This window comes from Penaeus vannamei, chromosome 7 (assembly GCF_042767895.1).
Source record: "Penaeus vannamei isolate JL-2024 chromosome 7, ASM4276789v1, whole genome shotgun sequence".
NCBI classification, from domain to species: Eukaryota; Metazoa; Arthropoda; class Malacostraca; order Decapoda; family Penaeidae; genus Penaeus; species Penaeus vannamei.
The window spans coordinates 4,868,370-4,890,869 of NC_091555.1; the positions used below are offsets into that span (position 1 = coordinate 4,868,370).

The window sequence follows — 22,500 nt, forward strand, 5'->3', positions numbered from 1 at the left end:
CCTCCCGCCCCCTTCCATCAATTGTTTAGTGGTTCGGGTGGGAAGCGTTTTTTTTTTCTTCTAATTCTTCTTCTAATACTAATTCTTCTTCTTCTTCTTCTTCTTCTTCTTCTAATTCTTTTTCTTCTAATTCTTCTTCTTCTTCTTCTTCTTCTTCTTCTTCTTCTTCCTCTTTCTTCTTCTTCTTTTTCTTTCTTTCTTTCTTTCTTTAATTATGGTCCATGCTCTTTATGCCGTCGGTGTGTGTGTTTGTTTGTGTGTAAAAAAAAAAGTTCATGGAAGGCACATAGGATGGGGGAGGGGGAGGGGGGGGGGAGAAGGAGACTACCGAATTAAGAAATGCAAAGAACGAATTTGTTTTTTTATGGCTGATTATGATTATCTATTATGTTATCTGTGTAGAGGGGCGAGAGAGGTGTTTCGTAATTGCGGTTACGAATGTGATTTTGTTCATGTTCCACTCGTGTGCTGTGTGGCGGCTGGGGTGTGTCCGCGTTTGGAAGTGTAGTTCACGTTCGTTGTGTTTTGTATGTGTGCATGTGTGTTTGTATTTGTGTGAGTGTGTGTGCTTGTGTGTATGTGTGTGTGTGTGTGTGTGTGTATGTGTGTGTGTGTGTCTGTGTGTGTGTATGTATCCTTGTGTGTGTGTGTGTGTGTATGTATCCTTGTGTGTGTGTGCTTGTGTGTGTGCTTGTGTGTGTGTGTGTGTGCACGCGCGTATTGGTACAGAATTCCTTTATCTCGTTTCACGAAAGCTTTCAGTGAAATGAAACGATGTAGGGATTGCATATTGGCGACAATGGAGGACGATGAAATTAATGAATTCAGTGTTCAATAAATAAAGCCACTTCGTCAACAAGAGTCCCTTTCTCTCTCTCTCATTCTTTCTTGCTCTCTCTATCTATCTATCTTTCTCTCTCTCTCATTCTTTCTATCTTTCTCTCTCTCTCTCTTTCTTTCTTTCTTTCTTTCTTTCTTTCTTTCTTTCTCTCTTTCTCTCTCTCTCTCTCTCATTCAGTCTCTTTTTCTTTCTCTCTCTCTCTCACTTTCTCTCTCTCTCTGTCTCTGTCTCTTTCTCTCTGTCTGTCTGTCGCTTTCTCTCTCTCTGTCGCTCTCTCTCTGTCTCTCTCGCTCTCTCTCTCTCTCTCTCTCTCTGTCTCTGTCTCTCTCTCTCTCTCTCTCTCTCTCTCTCTCTCTCTCTCTCTCTCTCTCTCTCTCTCTCTCTCTCTCTCTCTCTCTCTCTCTCTCTCTCTCTCTCTCTCTCTCTCTCTCTCTCTCTCTCTCTCTCTCTCTCTCTCTCTCTCTCTCTCTCTCTCTCTCTCTCTCTCTCTCTCTCTCTCTCTCTCTCTCTCTCTCTCTCTCTCTATCTCTCTATCTCTCTCTCTCTCTCTCATTCTTTCTTTTTGCTCTCTCTCTCTATCTCTCATTCTTTCTTCCCTGCTCTCTGTCTGTCTGTCTCTCTCTCTCTCTCTCTCTCTCTCTCTCTCTCTCTCTCTCTCTCTCTCTCTCTCTCTCTCTCTCTCTCTCTCTCTCTCTCTCTCTCTCTCTCTCTTTCCCTCTCCCTCTCCCTCTCCCCCTCTCCCCCTCTCCCCCTCTCTCTCCCCCACTCTCTCCCCCACTCTCTCCCCCTCTCCCTCTCTCTCTCTCCCCCTCTCCCCCTCTCCCCCTCTCTCTCCCCCTCTCCCTCTTCCCCCCCTCTCCCTCTCCCTTCCTCTATCAACTGTAATGTTTTTTGACTGAATGTCATCTTTGACGATTTTTATTACACTTATTTATTTATTAATTTTTACATTTATTTATTTATAAATTTTTACATTTATTTATTTATTTTTACATGTAATTATTTATTTTTACATTGATTTATTTATTTTTACATTGATTTATTAATTTTTATATTTATTTATTTATTTTTACATTTATTTAATTATTTTTACGTTTATTTATTTATTTTTACAATTATTTATAAATTTTTACATTTATTTATTTATTTTTACATGTAATTATTTATTTTTACATGTAATTATTTATTTTTACATGTAATTATTTATTTTTACATTTATTTTTTTTTTTTTACATTGATTCATTTATTTTTACATTTATTTATTTATCTTCAATCTCTTCGCCAGACTCCAGCAGAAGTGGCCCAGCAGGCCATAGATGCCGACGTGCACGTGGTCGGGGCCTCGTCCTTGGCAGCAGGTGATATTTTTTTTTTTTCCTGCTTTTTTCAAGTCGGGAAATTGAAAGCAGCGTTTTGTTGATCTTAATTAGTTTCTGGAGAATATATTTGGTGTATTGTATGGATCCGATGTATTTTAGTCTCTAAGATATATTTGGGGTATTATTTCGATTCGGGAAATGTATTTTGTGGTTTTATTTTCGATTTGTGTATTTGTTGTTGTTTTTTTTTCATTCTTTTTCCATTCATTCATCTTTTTTTTTTTTTGTATGTTCTTATTTCATTACTTGTTTTGTTAATATTAATTAGCTTCAATGAAATATATTAATGTATTATATCGATCCGGGAAATGTATTTTATGGTTTTATTTTCGATTTATATATTTGTTGTTTTTTTTTTCTTTTTTTCCATTCATTAATCATTTTTTTGTATGTTCTCATTTCATTATTTACTTATTTTGTTAATCTTAATTTGCTTCTATAAAATATATTAATGTATTTTATAGTTTATTTCGATGTCTATATTTGTATTTTTTCCCATTCATTCATCTTTTTTTGTATATTCTCATTTCATTATGTACTTGTTTTGTTGATCTTGATTAATAAGATATGTTAATGTATTATATCGATCCGAGAAATGTATTTTATGGATTATTTCGATTTATATATATTTTTTTTTTCTTTTTTTCCATTCATTCATCATTTTTTGTATGTTCTCATTTCATTATTTACTTGTTTTGTTTATATTAATTAGCTTCTATGAAATATATTAATGTGTTATATCGATCCGAGAAATGTATTTTTTGGTGTATTTCGATTAATATTTTTTTCCATTTTTTCCATTCTTTTTTTCGTATATTGTCATTTCATTATTTACTTGTTTTGTTAATCTTAATTAGTTTCTATAAAATATATTATTGTATTTTATAGTTTATTTCGATTTATATATTTGTATTTTTTTCCATGTTTTCCCATTCATTCATCTTTTTTTTTATTCTCATTTCATTATGTACTTGTTTTGTTGATCTTGATTAATAAGACATGTTAATGTATTATATCGACCCGAGAAATGTATTTTATGGTGTATTTCGATTAATATATTTTTTTCCCATTTTTTCCATTCATTCATCTTTTTTTTTTCTCCTTTTTTTGTATATTCTCATTTCATTATGTACTTGCTTAATAACTTACGTAATTACCTGCTCATTATGTACTTGCTTAATTACCTGCTTAATTAAAGGTCACCGCACGCTCGTCCCGGAGTTGGTGAAGGCGCTGGCTGACCTGGGTCGACCTGACATCCTGGTCATCGCGGGCGGAGTCATCCCGCCGCAGGACTACGATTTCCTGAGGGACGCCGGTGTGGCTGCTATTTTCGGGCCAGGTAAGCGGGGATGGAGGGGTTGGAGGGCGAGGTCAGTAGGGGTTGGAGGGCGAGGTCAGGAGGGGTTGGAGGGCGAGGTCAGTAGGGGTTGGAGGGCGAGGTCAGTAGGGGTTGGAGGGTGAGGTCAGTAGGGGTTGGAGGGGTTGGAGGGCGAGGTCAGTAGGGGATGGAGGGCGAGGTTGGAGGGATTGGAGGGCGAGGTCAGTAGGGGTTGGAGGGCGAGGTCAGTAGGGGTTGGAGGGGTTGGAGGGTGAGGTCAGTAGGGGTTGGAGGGCGAGGTCAGTAGGGGTTGGAGGGCGAGGTCAGTAGGGGTTGGAGGGCGAGGTCAGTAGGGGTTGGAGGGTGAGGTCAGTAGGGGTTGGAGGGGTTGGAGGGTGAGGTCAGTAGGGGTTGGAGGGGTTGGAGGGCGAGGTCAGTAGGGGTTGGAGGGCGAGGTTGGAGGGGTTGGAGGGCGAGGTCAGTAGGGGTTGGAGGGCGAGGTCAGTAGGGGTTGGAGGGGTTGGAGGGTGAGGTCAGTAGCGGTTGGAGGCGTTGGAGGGCGAGGTCAGTAGGCGTTGGAGGGCGAGGTCAGTAGGGGTTGGAGGGCGAGGTCAGTAGGGGTTGGAGGGCGAGGTCAGTAGGGGTTGGAGGGGTTGGAGGGCGAGGTCAGTAGGGGTTGGAGGGCGAGGTCAGTAGGGGTTGGAGGGCGAGGTCAGTAGGGGTTGGAGGGTTGGAGGGCGAGGTCAGTAGGGATTGGATGGTTGGAGGGCGAGGTCAGTAGGGGTTGGAGGGCGAGGTCAGTAGGGGTTGGAGGGGTTGGAGGGCGAGTTCAGTAGGGGTTGGAGGGCGAGGTCAGGAGGGGTTGGAGGGCGAGGCCAGGAGGGGTTGGAGGGCGAGGTCAGGAGGGGTTGGAGGGCGAGGTCAGGAGGGGTTGGAGGGCGAGGCCAGGAGGGGTTGGAGGGCGAGGTCGTTGGGGTTGGAGGACGAGGTCAGTAGGGGTTGGAGGGCGAGGTCAGTAGGGGTAGGAGGGCGAGGTCGTAGGGGTTGGAGGGCGAGGTCGTTGGGTTTGGAGGGGTTGGAGGGCGAGGTCAGTAGGGGTTGGAGGGCGAGGTCAGTAGGGGTTGGAGGGCGAGGTCAGTAGGGGTTGGAGGACGAGGTCAGTAGGGGTTGGAGGGCGAGGTCAGTAGGGGTTGGAGGGCGAGGTCAGTAGGGGTTGGAGGGCGAGGTCGTTGGGGTTGGAGGGCGAGGTCAGGAGGGGTTGGAGGGCGAGGTCAGTAGGGGATGGAGGGCGAGGTTGGAGGGATTGGAGGGCGAGGTCAGTAGGGGTTGGAGGGCGAGGTCAGTAGGGGTTGGAGGGCGAGGTCAGTCGGGGTTGGAGGGCGAGGTCAGTCGGGGTTGGAGGGCGAGGTTGTTGGGGTTGGAGGGCGAGGTCGTTGGTGTTTGAGGGCGAGGTCAGTAGGGGTTGGAGGGCGAGGTCGTAGGGGTTGGAGGACGAGCTCGTTGGGGTTGGAGGGGGAGGTCAGTAGGGGTTGGAGGGGGAGGTCAGTAGGGATTGGATGGCGAGGTCAGTAGGGGTTGGAGGGCGAGGTCGAAGGGGTTGGAGGGCGAGGTCAGTAGGGGTTGGAGGGCGAGGTCAGTAGGGGTTGGAGGGCGAGGTCGAAGGGGTTGGAGGGCGAGGCCAGTAGGGGTTGGAGGGCGAGGTCAGTAGGGGTAGGAGGGCGAGGTCAGTAGGGGTTGGAGACCGAGGTCAGTAGGAGTTGGAGGGCGAGGTCGTAGGGGTTGGAGGACGAGGTCGTAGGGGTTGGAGGGCGAGGTCAGTAGGGGTTGGAGGGCGAGGTCGTTGCGGTTGGAGGGCGAGGTCGTTGGGGTTAGAGAGCGAGGTCGTAGGGGTTGGAGGGCGAGGTCGTTGGGGTTGGAGGGACTGTCTGCGGTTCACTGTTTTTTTCTCTCTCTCTCTCTCTCTCTCTGTCTTTTCTTTTCTTGTATTCGTTTTGTTTATCGTGTCGCTTGTTGCTTCATATTTTCTTTTATGTTTCTTAGTCTTTCTTTTTCTTCCTCTCACCTATTCATATTATTATTATTATTATTATTATTATTATTAACAGTAAGGATAATGCTAACAATGTTAATGGTAATGGTGATAATAACTGTTATTACTTCCGTCAAAGGTAATGTTTTTTGGTTGGTTAGTTTGTTTGTTCGTTGGTTAAGAGAATAACTCATAAAGTTATGAATAGAATTTTATGATTTTTTACAAGAGGTTTGTTATAGCCTAACTTGGATGCTATTTTTTTTTAAACTATTGCATTAGTTACCCCTTTTGCCTTGACAATTGGGGCAACTAACTTTCTATCATCCGCCAAGGGGTATGATAAAGGTAATGTAATAATAATGGTTACCCCTTTTACCAAGGCAATAGGGGTAATTGTTATTTTTATCGTTACCTTTGTTATCTGTCTTGGCGGAGGTAAGCACTATGTGAGTGCTTCTAATTTTTATTGTTGTTGTTGCTACTGCTGCTTTCGACATTTTTTTTTATCAGGATCATTATCATCATTATTAGTAGTAATGTTATCGTCGTAATTATAACCATTTATTAACATAATTATTGTTGTTATTGCTACCTATATTAGTATGACTATACCCGCTATGATTATTTCTCCACCATGATTACTTATATTGACATTCCTCTTATTATTACAGGCACAAGAATTCCTGTCGCTGCTCTGGACGTGCTTGACCTTATCACCGTGTCTTTGAAGAAGCGAGAGGCTGTGAATTAACTCGATTATTAATATCTTTGTTGTTCTGATTAATTGAAATCCAATCACGAACATTTTCTTCCTTTCGATTAGACACTTATGGGGCATTAGGGTGATTCGTGAAAAATATTTAGTGTTATCTTTTTTATATTGAAAATTTGAAGTAGTATGAATGTTTGTATAGCTTCAGTTTGGGTGAATATTTTTCCTTTTGTTTTTATTACTATTTTGAATAGGATTATATTTTCACTTCGGGAAGTAGATGGTTGTAATTGATAAGATATGTAGATTCTTCTAATCAAAATATAGCTTTACTTTTCCTTACCATTCGTTTAGTACACTCACATTTGTTAGGAGGTATTTACCAAGTGTATTAATGTTGTATATGTATGTATATTGAGGTAGAATGTAGACATAGATTAAAAAAATATTTTGAATTGTACATGGCATTTTGTGTTACCTTTTACCTTCAGTGATTAAGAAAAATATTTGCTAATTAAGACAAGTACAGATAATTCAGATTCGTATATAGTAAACAAATTCATTGATTGCTACATTGGGTTTATAAACTGCATTGGTTTAAAATTCTTATGATATATAGGTTTATGTTGATGTTTCTCCACTTTCTACCACCTCCTGGTCAGTTCATATCCTCTGTGATGGTGTAAATTTTTTGTGTAAGGAAAGACAACCTGTGCCATTTTTACTGCAATATTATTTAACCAAAAATATACTTTGTAGAATAACATGAACACTATATTAACATCTTAGATTTGGTGTTTAAGCGGCATTCGCGGGGTATACAAACAGTAAAGTGAGGTTTTCTGTTTTGGCTGTCCATGTTTCTAACCATTTTAATGTTTAAGGATTATTTCCATATACTGTGATTGGGAATGTAGTTACGAACCAATCTCTGGTTTGGGTTTTGAATTGTTTGTTATATTCGGTGAAATGTGCCTTTTGTTCTTTAGCTGTTTAAACATCTCTTTGTGTGTGTGTGTGTGTGTATGTGTGTGTGTGTGTGTGAGAGTGAGTGTGTGAGGGAGTGAGTGAGTGTGTGAGCGTGCGTGCATGTGTGTGTGAGTAAGTGAGTGTGTGTGTGTGTGAGAGTGTGTGTGTGTGTGTGTGTGTGTGTGTGTGTGTGTGTGTGTGTGTGTGTGTGTGTGTGTGTGTGTGTGTGTGTGTGTGACCGTACGTGCATGTGTGTGTAAGTGAGTGTGTGTGCGTGTGTGTGTGTGCGTGCGTGAGTGTGAGTGAGCGAGTGCGCGAGCGAGCGAGTGAATCAGTGAGTGAGTGTGTGTGCGTGCGCATACACACACACATACATTGCTAACAGATTGAGAAATCAAAGTTCAATGTATTTCCTCGCTTTACTTTTCCAGCATGCTTGCCCATTTTCTTTTTTCATTAATCAAAGAAAACGTATTTATTTTCATGGCTACCTCGTCTAAATTTGGGGAGGCTCCGTTTCCTTCGCTAATCATATTGCAATTTCTATATAAAGCCTGTCAGTTTGCAATCACATGATTCAACTGAGGATGATAGAGGTTTTATTAGTATTAAGATTTTATATTTCACTAACATCACAATGACCATTATTTTCATCATATTTATCATTATAATTATCATCATTATCATTGCTATTATTATTATAATTATCATTATCTTATCATCATCATCATTATTGTTATCATTATCATTTCATCATTATTGTGCGTCATTATTATTATTATTATTATTATTATTATTATTATTATTATTATTATTATTATTATTATTATTATTATCATTCTTATTATTACTATTATCACTATGATCATCATCATCATTGTTTTTATTTTCATTATTATTATTATTATTATTATTATTATTATTATTATTATTATTATCATTATTATTATTATCATTATCATGATTGCTATTGTTATCATTATCATGATTATGATATTAGTAATAACAATGATTATTATTATTGTTATTGTTGTTGTTATTCTCAATATTTTTGCTATTGTTGTTATTATTACTTTACTATCGTCATGATCATTGGCACCATCATCATCATTATCCTTACTATTATTATGATTGTTATTACCATCATCATCAGTATCTCTATCTCCATTATTGGCGTTATGAAAATGACGATGATGGATAAAAGGAGGGAGAGGAAGAGAGAGAGAGAGAGAGAGAGAGAGAGAGAGAGAGAGAGAGAGAGAGAGTGAGAGAGAGAGGGATAGATAGATAGATAGATAGAGAGAGAGAGAGAGAGAGAGAGAGAGAGAGAGAGAGAGAGAGAGTGAGAGAGGGGGGGGGCAGGCAGACAGAGACAGACAGAGGAAGAGAACGAGAGAGGGGGAAAGAAAGAGAGGTAGAGAGAGAATGATAATTTCTGAAGTGAAGTGAAACCACAATAGAACTGTTTCATTTTATATCTAACTACACCTCCTATTTTTACTATTTCTGTCCATGCTGATGCTTAGAGATAGACACAGGTAAAAATAGTCATGCGCTTGCAACTGATAAAAAAAAATACTTACCATGTCTTAGGTCCTCCAAAACTCTACGGCAACCAAACCCATATTTCATGTACAAAGTCTGAACTTGCACTTGTCTTTATAAGGACAATATTCGAAGTATTGCCTATAATGAAATTAAAAATGTCTTGAAAATGTTGAAGGTGTGGTATGTTTAGATAGGAAAAATGAAATGTGAAATAGGTTAACAGCATAACAATAACAATGTGAAATAGGTTAACAGCATAAGAATAACAATTATGATAATGATATTGGTTGTAATGATGATGATGATAATGATGATGATGATGGTGGTGGTGATGAAGGTGATGGTGATGATGATGATGATGATGATGATAATGATAATGATAATGATAATGATAATGATGATGATGATGATAATGATGATGATAATGATAATGATAATGATAATGATGGCGATGGCGATGGCGATGGTGATGGTGATGATGATAATAATGATAGTTATGATAATGATAATGATATTAATGATAATGATAATAAAAATTATAGTAATGATGATAATAATAACAATGTTCTTTCGATACGACTCGTATGTTGTCGTTTATTCTTATGTTTCAGTTTAAAGATTCACTAAACCAAAAAAAACAGCCACATGAACCAAAGACGATACACGATAAAGGAATTAACTTTTATCTCCGAAGACATCACGTGACCCACAAGCACGTGTCTTTACTGCACGTGCTTAGGTACGTGTGCTGACTTTTAACACGGTGTTATTATTTTTTTTTTTTTAGCATGTACTAACGTTTAACACGGTATTATTATTTTTCTTTTAGCATGTACTAACTTTTAACACGGTGTTATCATTATTTTTTCTAAGCATGTACTATCTTTTAGCATGATTTTTTAAAATGAATTAACTTTTGGTACGCATTTGCCGTATAAATTTTTAAAATGTTTTGACTTTCGACGTTCGTTAATTTTTAAACGCGCATTAATCGTATTAATTTTTTTTTTTTTTTTTTAGGTTTTCATTGTTTTTTTTTGGCACTTGTCATGTTTGGGTAATTTTTATCTTTTGGTCATATAAGCTAATGACAAGATGCTTTTTATTTTAGCTTTTCTTTAGACGTTCTTGTCATCGTGACTGGCATTGTTGTCAGTCTGTCAAGTGCCAATCCACCATAATCATTCACTCAGTCAATCAGTCAGACTGTCAGTGTCACTCCTTCAGTCAGTCAGTCACTCCGTCAGTCAGTTTGCCAACGAGTCAATCGGTCAGTCACTCCGTCAGTCAGTCACCAACGAGTCATTCGATCAGTCAGGTAGTCAGCCTCTCCCTCCGTCAGTCAGTCAGTCACTCCGTCAGTCAGTCACCAACGAGTCATTCGATCAGTCAGGTAGTCAGCCTCTCCCTCCGTCAGTCAGTCAGTCACTCCGTCAGTCAGTCACCAACGAGTCATTCGATCAGTCAGGTAGTCACTCCGTCAGTCAGTCACCAACGAGTCATTCGATCAGTCAGTTAGTCAGCCAGTCAGTCATCAACATCGTAAATTATTTATTCATTTGTTGAACCAGAACCGCATAATTGAGCTGCCTGTCATTACAATACCGATGATGATAATTGATAGCCTATTGATATTTTTAATTAGGTTGAATTGTGGTTTTAATTAGGTTGGATTATGGTTATTTGTGAGTATTGGCGTTGTGGTGAATTGCAATTTTATGAAGATAATTTGCTTTAAGGAGTATCTCTCGATGGTGAACATATTTTATAAGTGCTTTGATTTTTTTTTGGATATATATTTGTCTTTATTATGATTTCTGTACTTCATTTCCATTCCACTTTACTTATTTAAAGGTATTGTGTGTGTGTGTGTGTGTTTGTGTGTGTGCGTGTGTGTGTGTGTGTGTGTGTGTTTGTGTGTGTGTGTGTGTGTGTGTGCGTGTGTGTGTGTATTCATCTATGACTCACAGAAGCACCAACCTTATTAAAAACACGAAAACATAATTTCTAAATTCAAATATTTTTCATCTTCAGATCTGTGTACCGGAGTAGAGAAGCAAATACGAAAATAACAAGAAAATAAGAAACAGAAAGATAAATATACCAAAGGAGAAAAGAAGAGAAGAGAAAAAAACACAAGAAGAGAAGAGACGAAAAGGCACGGACGAAGAAAATGCTAAACGGGATATTTTGCGAGTGTCAATCTGACTCATTAGCGAAATTCACGTGGATATCAGTGGAAAGGTATGCCTTCTGTGTGATTCATCATGCACTACTTAAAATGCACCATATATTCGCATTTAGAGGCCCAGTCTGTCTGTCTGTGGTTGGTGATTCTGTAGTTGAAGCAAAAACTTATATCTAGATCCAAAATCTCATACACACACACGCGAACACATCTGTGTGTGTGTGTGTATGCGGTGTGCATGTTTGTGTGTGTGTGTGTGTGTGTGTGTGTGTGTGTGTGAGAGAGAGAGAGAGAGAGAGAGAGAGAGAGAGAGAGAGAGAGAGAGAGAGAGAGAGAGAGACAGACAGACAGACAGACAGACAGAGACAGAGACAGAATGTGTATATCGATTTCAGTATGTATGGACGCATACTCAGTACAGTTATCAGAAACAGAAAATAAATCACCAAAAACTTTTATCGGTCATAAAAATTCCAGTGATTAGTTTATCTGAACTAGTCAATTAACTCTATCAATTAACGTATCGCACAGATGTTGCACAAGGACATTTTTGATATTCACGTATCTTCGAGTGTTGAGATTTGATCAGTCACAAGCTGCGGTGATCTGAGTGAACATGTCTGACTGATGCTCTTGTAAAATCAGTACAAACAGTAAGTTCAAATGTTTCTTGTGAAGATTTTTTTTTCTTGTGTTTGTATTTTATGAATGGGAAGTTATCGAACTGATTGGATATTCACAAAGATTAACAATCGGATTAAGATTCTTTATGTCAATGGTTCTTAACTTTTTCTCGACCCTCGTGAGGCTAAGAAATATTATAAAGAACACGTAGGCCTAGTGTATAGCCTTCTTTTAAAGATAATTGTTCAAATATATTTTAACCTTATGAATTTAAATGTTTATACAGTTTACTCAACATACGTTTATATTGGTTGTTAAACAGAAAAAAGTGATAGTTGGAAAACCTGGCGCATTTCAATAATAACGAGAATGGTTTTCCAAATCAGTAAGATAAAATAAAATGACTGAATAGGCAAGACTAAGCATTCTGAAATATATATACATATATATATATATATATATATATATATATATATATATATACATATATATATATATATATATATATATATATATATATATATGTAACTTTCTTTTCATATTGAAGCACAAACTTAATGCGAGAGCTGTTGGTTCCTTGCTCTAGAAATCAATTCCTAGAGATAGTTTCTTGTGCTATATGACCTTAATGTCTAAAACGTATACAATCACTTCTTTTCTTGTGTTTTGTCTCTGAATCTTCAGTATCGCATCACGCCTTTTCCTATATTTACCAATACTTTTTTATTTATTCATTATTAGTATTCTTTAAGCACAAACGTAATGTGAGAGCTGTGGTCGCCACCTTGCCATAGAACTCAATTCCTAGAGATAAGTTTTTGCGCCATATGACCTTGATGTCTAAAACGTATCCAGTCACTGCGTTTCCCTTTTTTCTTCTCGACCTACTTTTTTTTAATGCTCTCCATGTTATCTGGCTTTATTATAAGTCATTGATTCAAAACCATTTTAAATTGAGTGGATTATAGGCGGCGAGAGAAGGGCAACAAAGCACAACATTATAGAGCAGAGTGGATAGATTCTGAAGTTAAAAAACACCATTTTATTCTGTTGTTTTACTGTACAGAAAGAAGTTGAAAGAGTTAAAGAAATTGGAAATCGAAACATATATTTCACATATTATAGTTAGCATATTTTAAATGAAATACGAAGTATGATAAAATAACGGTAATATTTTTGTACACTAAGTATTAATAAGAAGAAAAAAAAGTTAACGGACGATAAACCATGTTATTTTCTTTAATCTTTATATGTATATTCATCCCAAATATCTGTTTTGAATCTTCAGTATTGTATCACGCCTTTTCCTATAGTTAACAATACTTTTTTTTTACTTTTTCGTTATATATATATATATATATATATATATATATATATATATATATATATATATATATATATATATATATGTATACATTTTTTTTCTTCAAAACTTTCTTTTTTCCTTTTTTATTATTCAGTTTCGTGATTAATTATTACGATTGGTCTCTCTCTCTTCTCCGCTCCCAATTCCCCCTTCTCTCTCCCTCTCATTTAATTTCTCTCTTTCTCTCCCTTCATTTCATTTTCTCTCTCTCCTTCTTTTCCCTCGATTTCTCTCTTTCCCTCCATTCACCCTGCTCTTTCCCTCTCTTTTACTTTCTTTCTCCTTTTCTCCCTTTTCTCCCTCCATTCTCCTTCTCTCTCCCTCTCTTTTACTCTCTCTCTTTCTTACTTTCTCTCCCTCTCATTCTCCCTTTTCTGTCCCTCCATTCCCCTTCTCTCTCCCTCTCTTTTATTTTCTCTCTTTCTATCTCTTTTATTTTCTCTCTTTCTCTGTTTCTCTCCCTCCATTCCCCTTCTTTCTCTCTCTCTTTCTCTCAACCAGGAGGCAACAGTTAAAATGGCGTCCGGCCTAAACCTCACCGATCACATGCAGGAAGTGGGAAAGGAGGGAATTTACGTTGTTGAAGATGAACGGAGGAAGTCACCGGACAGCACGAATGGAGAAGAAAAAGGTATATTATTGTTTAGCTAATAAGTCTCTCTATTTCTCTCTTGTTCTTTTTCTCTTTATTTCTTTCCTTCTCTTCCCTGTCTCCCTCTCTCCCCCTTTCTTTCTCTCACTCCCTCCCTCTATTTTCCTCCATGCGCCCTTTACCTACCGACCTATATAGAGTAAACATAAAAGTCCGTATATTAAATGTCACTTAAATACCCACATTTACCAAACTCTTGTAACTTAATAATCTAAAAGAATAATAATTCCAAGCTACTTAATATTTCACAGCTGAATATCATCTTTGTAGATTCATTTATCAAAATAATGCGAATAGTTCTGATAATAATGATAGTAATATCATTAATAATGACAATGGTGATAATGAAATAACAACGATAATAACATTACTACTACTATAACTGCTTATATTTGTACTGCTGCTACTGTCACTACTATTACTGCTACTACTACTATTACTACTACTTCGTCCTTATCTACTGCTGCTACTATTGTTACTACTAATGCTACGGCTAACACTACCACCACTAACTACTACTACTACTACAATTACTGCTATTACTATTACTACTACTACTACTACTACTACTACTATTACTACTACTACTACTACTACTATTACTACTACTATTACTACTACTATTACTACTACTATTACTACTACTACTTCTACTAGTACTACTACTACTACTACCACCACTACTAATGAACATTGTAATGATAATAATAATGATAATGGTAATCATCATAATAATAATAATAGTAATGATAACAATATTGATAATGATGACGATACTAATAACAACAATAATAACAATGACAATGATAGTACCAATAATAATGATAATGATAAAAATAATGATAACAATCATAATGCTATTTCCAGTAGTTATGAAAGTATAGTAATAATAATAGTAATAGTAATAACAATAATAGTGAAGATGATGATAATGATGGTGATGATAATAATAACAATAATATTAACAATAATAATGATGATGATGAAGATAATGAAGATAGTGATAGTAATAACAGTAATAATAATCACAATAATAACGATAACAACAACAACATGATAATGAAGATAGTGGTAGTAATAACAGTAATAATAACGATAACAACAACAACATGATAATGAAGATAGTGGTAGTAATAACAGTAATAATAATCACAATAATAACGATAACAACAACAACATGATAATGAAGATAGTGGTAGTAATAACAGTAATAATAATCATAATAATAACGATAACAACAACAACATGATAATGAAGATAGTGGTAGTAATAACAGTAATAATAATCATAATAATAACGATAACAACAACAACATGATAATGAAGATAGTGGTAGTAATAACAGTAATAATAATCATAATAATAACGATAACAACAACAACATGATAATGAAGATAGTGGTAGTAATAACAGTAATAATAACGATAACAACAACAACATGATAATGAAGATAGTGGTAGTAATAACAGTAATAATAACGATAACAACAACAACATGATAATGAAGATAGTGGTAGTAATAACAGTAATAATAACATAACATTAATAATAATCATAATAATAACGATAACAACAACAACATGATAATGAAGATAGTGGTAGTTATAACAGTAATAATAACAGTAATAATAACGATAACAACAACATGATAATGAAGATAGTGGTAGTAATAACAGTAATAATAACAACATTAATAATAATCATAATAATAACGATAACAACAACATGATAATGAAGATAGTGGTAGTAATAACAGTAATAATAACGATAACAACAACAACATGATAATGAAGATAGTGGTAGTAATAACAGTAATAATAACGATAACAACAACATGATAATGGAGATAATGATAGTAATAACAGTAATAATAACCACAATAATAACGATAACAACAACAACATGATAATGAAGATAGTGGTAGTAATAACAGTAATAATAACGATAACAACAACATGATAATGAAGATAGTGGTAGTAATAACAGTAATAATAACGATAACAACAACAACATGATAATGAAGTAGTGGTAGTAATAACAGTAATAATAACGATAACAACAACATGATAATGAAGATAGTGGTAGTAATAACAGTATTAATAACAGTAATAATAAAGATAATAACAACATTCGTGGTAGTAATAACAGTAATAATAATCATAATAATAACGGTAATAACAACAACCACACTCTACCCACGTGCAGAACGCTGGGCCGCCCGCTACACCTTAGTGGTGCTCATGTTCCTGGGTCTCGGCGTCGAATACTCCCTTCGCGTGAACCTCTCCATCGCCATCGTGGCCATGGCGGGGACCACGAAGACCTCCGGCAGCGGCAACTCCAGCGGCGACGTGTGTCCGGTTAAGGGGAATGCGACCGACGGCGAGGATCAGAATATCGTGAGTTGGGGGTGTGTGGGTGGGTGGGTCGAGGGTGGAAGTGGGGGTGGGTCCGAGGATCAGAATATAGTGAGTTGGGTGTGTGTGGGATGGAGGTTGGGGTGGGGTGGGGTGGAGGGGTAGGGTGGAGGGGTGGGGGAGGGAGGGGGGGTGGGAGGGGGGAGGGTGTTTGGGTGTGCGTGTGTGTGTTCAATATGTTATCATTGAGAAGTAGGGTGTCTGTTTTTTTATTGTTTCATTTTCTTTGGCTTTGTTTATTTATTATGGATATGTTTTTTTTGTTTGTTTGTTTGCGGTTTGTTCCCTTACATGTGTCACTTGCCTTGAACATTGATATAATTTCACTGCATAATGGAATTGTATGGTAACTGATATATTGATTACGTTTATCATACTCTCATAACCATACCGATAATAGATCACAAAACTCGTACCCACATAAACACTCCAAAAGGGAAAAGCCCCGATACACACCACAAACACACACGCACATGTATGTGTTTGTGTGTGTGTGTGTTTGTGTGTGTGTGTGTGTGTTTGCGTGTGTGTTTGTGTGTGTGTGTGTGTGTGTGTGTGTTTGCGTGTGCGTATGTGTGTGTGTGTTTGTGTTTGTGTGTGTGTGCTTGCGTGTGTGTTTGTGTGTGTTTGTGTGTGTGTGTGTGTGTGTTTGCGTGTGCGTATGTGTGTGTGTGTTTGTGTGTGTGTGTGTGTGCTTGCGTGTGTGTTTGTGTGTGTGTGTGTGTGTGTGTGTTTGCGCGCGCGCGCGCGTGTGTGTGTGTTTGTGATATATACATACATATGTTTATACATATATACATATATGTATACGCAAACACACCCCGGCTACAACCCCCTCCCCTTCCCCCCCTCCCCCAGGAAGGCGAGTTCGACTGGGACGAGCCCACCCAAGGCCTCATCCTGGGGGCGTTCTTCTACGGGTACACGTGCACCAACCTCCTGGGCGGGCGGGCGTCGGAGTACCTCGGCGGGCGGCTCGTCCTGGGTCTCGGGGCGGTCTTGTCCTCCTGCATCGCCCTCCTGTCCCCTCTCTGCGCCAGGACCTCCACGGGGCTCTTCGTGGCGTCCCGGGTCGCCATGGGGATCGCTCAGGTGGGGCGTGGGGAGCGCTCGGTTCTGGTGGCTGAGCTTTGGTTTGTTTTGAGTGGTTTGATTGAAATAGAATGGAATAAGATTGATGAAAGTATGAATAGAGAAATTAAATAAGAATGAAAATAAAGATGGGAAGATAAAAAAGATAAAAAGATGATGAAATGAAATAAAATAAATTGAAGTGAAAGGAAATGAAATAAAAATAAGGATGAAAATAAAAATAAAAGATAAATAAAAACTAAAAATAGAAAATAGAAAAGAAAAGATTTTAAAAAATGGGAATGGGTTTTAATTCCTCGTTCTAAAGGCTGCCTGTTGCCTATGCAGGGGGTGTCGTTACCTGCAGTGAATTCGATCATGGCGACCTGGTTTCCTCCCGAAGAAAAGGCAAAGATTAATCCCCTCGTTTATGGAGGTAATTTATTATTTTTTTCCTTAAGATCTCGAGGCGAAACAAAGAATGCACAAACATCAGTTTTTTTGTTTTTTTTTAAGATCACTGGTAAACCTTATATTCGTAAATTCTGTTGTTATAAAAAGATGAATATATAAGATAAAGGAAAAATATCTTGATGTATAAGCAGAAAGTCTCCTCTTATAATCGGTCATATCACGTCCCTATCCCTTAATTCCTTAACACCTTTTATCAATTTCTCCTTACTCACCCGTTCGTTGACTGAATCCCCAGGCATGCAGGTCGGCACCGTCATTTCCCTGCCAGTGAGCGGCTGGTTGATCTCCGTGGGGTTCCTCGGGGGGTGGCCCTCCGTCTTCTACGTCTTCGGGGCCCTGGGGATCCTGTGGGGGATCCCCTGGTTCCTCCTGACGCACGACAGGCCCGAGAAGCACCCCCGGATCTCCCGGGCTGAGCTGAGCTACATCCAGGGGCATCAGGAAACCGTCAAGAAGGCAGAGGTACGAGGGTGTTCCGATGTTTACGTGTACCATCGTGTACGGAGGGGCACGTATGGTGTTGCTTAATCATTGAAAATCTAGTAATAATCATATAATAGTCTTCCGAGTCGTGTGAATTTCTTAGTCCCTCGAAAGACGACTTCATCTCCACCTCCATTGCGTTACACATGATTCAGATTTAAGTGAAGAATAACGAATAACACAAAAAATAAAAAAAACAACTTAACAGGTTGTATCGATTTCCTGGAGAGAGATCGCCACCTCTGGTCCTATGTGGGCGTGTATTTTCATGATGACTGGAGGTAGTTTCGGCTTCTACACCCTGCTAACGGAGCTGCCAACATACCTCGCCAACATCCAGCACTTTGATATGAATAGTGTAAGTTCAGGAGGTATAATGTTGATTTCGACTGTGAGTTTTCGTATCATATAAAGTATATTCAGTATATCGTAGATGGTAGCAGTATATTCAGTATATCGTAGATGGTAGCAGTATATTCAGTATATCGTAGATGGTAGCAGTATATTCAGTATATCGTAGATGGTAGCAGTATATTCAGTATATCGTAGATGGTAGCAGTATATTCAGTATATCGTAGATGGTAGCAGTATATTCAGTATATCGTTGATGGTAGCAGTATATTCAGTATATCGTAGATGGTAGCAGTATATTCAGTATATCGTTGATGGTAGCAGTATATTCAGTATATCGTTGATGGTAGCAGTATATTCAGTATATCGTAGATGGTAGCAGTATATTCAGTATATCGTAGATCGTAGGTGAGTAGAGGGATTGTTCTCTTGTAGTAATAAGAGCAACAGAATGAACAAGCGAGTAGAAATAGACAAATAATTGTGATACACCTCGCGTTTTCTAACTGGTGGCTCTCCATTCAAGAAATCTTTTATGAATGAAGTTATCAGAATCCTATTCACGAATGTTGTCTCTTTCCATGTTTTTTTTTTTTATGTAAAAACCAAGTGGAATAGTAAGCTATGTGTAAGTAGTGAGTAGTAACTGTGTTTTTTCTCTCTTTATTTTTTGTATTTTTGCCTCCATCGAACTCCCAAAAACATTATATACATCATTTAAGCATTTTCCCTTTTCCCTTTTCCTTCCTACCATTATTATTATCTTTCCTTCTCCTTTCCTTCCCCTGCAGAGCGGCATCCTCTCAGCTCTCCCGTACTTAATCCTCTGGGTCTTCGGCATCCTTTGGGGGATCCTCATGGACAAGCTGTTCTCCAAGGGCGTCTTGTCAATCAGAGCGGTCAGGAGGCTGTCCACTGCAGTCGGTTCGTTTCTTTCTATTTCCATGGTTCTTTCGTCCTATTTCTTTTTTTCTCCTCCTCCCTTCTATATTTTTTCATGATTTGTAGAATATGAATATGGTGTGTTTATACGAAGGAATTTTGTAAAAGATAAGATAACAATGAAAAGGTCTTCTTCCTGTCCAGAAGCCTCTTTTCAGTGGACAGTGGCTGAAAATTTTGCGTGGCGCTACTAATGTATGTGTGTGTGTGTGTGTGTGTGTGTGTGTGTGTGTGTGTGTGTGTGTGTGTGTGCGTGTGTGTGTGTATGTGTGCGTGTGTGTGTGTGTGTGTGTGTGTGTGTGTGTGTGTGTGTGTGTGTGTGTGTGTGTGTGTGTGTGTGTGTGCGTGTGTGTGTGTGTGTGTGTAAGTATATGCTTATATTGGGATACAAAACACGGAAAGAAACACAACACACAGACCGAACCAAAATTCCCACTCGTTCTCACCCGTCCCTCAGCCCACTACCTGCCGGCGATCGCCCTGCTTGCACTGTGCTTCGTCAACTGCGACTCCACCCTTGCCATGGTCATGTTGTGCATGGCTCTAGGATTCAGCGGCGCGTCCTACAGCGGGAACGCCCTCTCGGAGCAGGACATCGCGCCCAACCTGGCGGGGACGCTGCTGGGGATCACCAACACCTTCGGATCGGCCACCGGGTTCTTGGCCCCTGCGACCGTCGGGGCCATCACCAGCGGCAATGTGAGCCCTGCATGAGGTTTCTGGCTCTTAGGCTTAATCCTAATCCTGTGAGAATTATGGAATTGTGAATTTTATTATGCGTTAGTATCATCGTTATTGTTATTACTGTTATCAGTGACTGTCATTATTATCTAGGTATATATGTCTGCCTCCCCGCCTGTTCATCTCTCCATCCTTCATTCCCCTTTTCATCCTTCCATCGTCAATCCATGCATCTATTATTATCTCATCCTTTCCCATCCATCTATAGATTAGTCTTGCCCTTAGCCAACAAAAGTTCCATTAAAATCTATGTGCAGTGATGACGAATTATCTACATCCATCTTACTCCCATCTAGCTATCCATCTATTTCCCTCAATCCTCATCCAGAAAGGGTTCTATCACCCATCTTCTCGTGTTAATACTCACAGTTGCTAATTATCTCGTCCCGTCCTCCATCCATCTATCTATCTATCCATCTATTTCTCCTCCTCATCCACCAAGGGTTCCATTACCTACCTAATAATATATCCAATTACTGACTCCTTCCTCCATCCATCTATCTATCCATGTATTTCTCCTCCTCATCCACCAAGGGTTCCATGACCTATCTAATAATATATTGTTACTTCATCCTTCCTCCATCCATCTACCCCCCCCTTACCCACCCAAGTGTCCTATTATCCATCTAGTACACAATTACAAGTCCCGGTCCCCATCCATCTATCTATCTATCCATCTATTTCTCCTCCTCATCCACCAAAGGTTCCATTACCTATCTAATAATATATTGTTACATCCTCCTTCCTCCATCCATCTATATATATATATATATATATATATATATATATATATATATATATATATATATATATACCCACCCAGGTGTCCTATTATCCATCTAGTACACAATTACAAGTCCCGGTCCCCATCCGTGTATCTATCTATCCATCTATTTCTCCTCCTCATCCACCAAGGTTTTCCATTACCTATCTAATAATATATTGTTACTTCCTCCTTCCTCCATCCATCTATCCTCCCCCCCCCCCCTTACCCACCCAGGTGTCCTATTATCCATCTAGTACACAATTACAAGTCCCGGTCCCCATTCGTCTATCTATCTATCCATCTATCTCTCCTCCTCATCCACCAAGGTTTTCCATTACCTATCTAATAATATATTGTTACTTCCTCCTCCCTCCATCCATCTACCCCCCCCCCTTACCTACCCAGGTGTCCTATTATCCATCTAGTACACAATTACAAGTCCCGGTCCCCATCCGTGTATCTATCTATCCATCTATTTCTCCTCCTCATCCACCAAGGGTTCCATTGCCTATCTAATAATATATTGTTACTTCCTCCTTCCTCCATCCATCTATCCACCCCCTTACCCACCCAGGTGTCCTATTATCCATCTAGTACACAATTACAAGTCCCGGTCCCCATCCGTGTATCTATCTATCCATCTATTTCTCCTCCTCATCCACCAAGGGTTCCATTACCTATCTAATAATATATTGTTACTTCATCCTTCCTCCATCCATCTACCCCCCCCCTTACCCACCCAGGTGTCCTATTATCCATCTAGTACACAATTGCAATCTATCCATCTATTTCTCCTCCTCATCCACCAAGGGTCCCATTACCTGTCTGATAATATATCCAATTACTGACCCCTTCCTCCATCCATCTATCCTCCCCCCCCCTTACCCACCCAGGTGTCCTATTATCCATCTAGGACACAATTACAAGTCCCGGTCCCCATCCGTGTATCCATCTATCCATCTATCTCCAGCAAGAGTCACTGGCTGCGTGGAGACTCGTGTTCATCATCACCGCCCTCATCTATGTGGTAACCTGCACGCTGTACATCTGGCTCATGTCAGCTGATGTCCAGCCTTGGAACGAGCCTAAAAGAGATAGGGAAAGGTTAGTTTTTGCTTCGTTTAATTGGTTGTTTGTTTGTATTACAGACATGCGTATACATATACGTATACACATACGTATACACACACGCACATATACGCATACATACACGCGCGCGCATACACACACACACACACACACACACACACACACACACACACACACACACACACACACACACACACAGATTTTAAAAAATAAAACTGGTCAACACTTACATATTTTTTAACTGTTTCTTACAATTTTGTGTAATTCCATATTCAATTTCGTGATTTCTCTGCTATTTAACCTTGCCGTAGTATGACACATGACCATTTTTGGTTGATTGAGAATTTATCAAACTTAAACACGTATTAGCAGAGTATACCAAAATTATAAATAATAGATAGACAAATAGATAAGAAGAAAAATTATCTTCAGACTAGTTGACGGCAAGATTACACTTTCAAAGTTTTTAATCAACTCTGTGTCTATAAACTTCATTTACTTTTACATATGTCAAACAAAATCTATTATAAAATCAA

The 22,500-nt window shown here is 38.8% G+C and overlaps 2 protein-coding genes across 2 annotated transcripts in view; both read left to right on the forward strand.

The window, feature by feature from the left end:
- Positions 1–6,745, forward strand: part of LOC113800540 (methylmalonyl-CoA mutase, mitochondrial) — a 25,614-nt gene extending 18,869 nt beyond the window's left edge. The window contains exons 15-17 of the mRNA XM_070123440.1: positions 2,127–2,199; positions 3,419–3,562; positions 6,245–6,745. Coding sequence (XP_069979541.1) covers positions 2,127–2,199; positions 3,419–3,562; positions 6,245–6,324 — 297 coding nt within the window. The 3' untranslated portion in view covers positions 6,325–6,745. The remainder of the gene's footprint in view (positions 1–2,126; positions 2,200–3,418; positions 3,563–6,244) is intronic.
- Positions 6,746–11,541: 4,796 nt separating this feature from the next.
- The window catches only part of LOC113800534 (putative inorganic phosphate cotransporter), a 12,705-nt gene continuing 1,746 nt past the window's right edge, over positions 11,542–22,500 (forward strand). The window contains exons 1-10 of the mRNA XM_070123441.1: positions 11,542–11,643; positions 13,482–13,611; positions 15,836–16,029; positions 16,906–17,139; positions 17,467–17,554; positions 17,828–18,054; positions 18,284–18,433; positions 19,218–19,350; positions 19,826–20,067; positions 21,846–21,979. Coding sequence (XP_069979542.1) covers positions 13,497–13,611; positions 15,836–16,029; positions 16,906–17,139; positions 17,467–17,554; positions 17,828–18,054; positions 18,284–18,433; positions 19,218–19,350; positions 19,826–20,067; positions 21,846–21,979 — 1,517 coding nt within the window. The 5' untranslated portion in view covers positions 11,542–11,643; positions 13,482–13,496. The remainder of the gene's footprint in view (positions 11,644–13,481; positions 13,612–15,835; positions 16,030–16,905; positions 17,140–17,466; positions 17,555–17,827; positions 18,055–18,283; positions 18,434–19,217; positions 19,351–19,825; positions 20,068–21,845; positions 21,980–22,500) is intronic.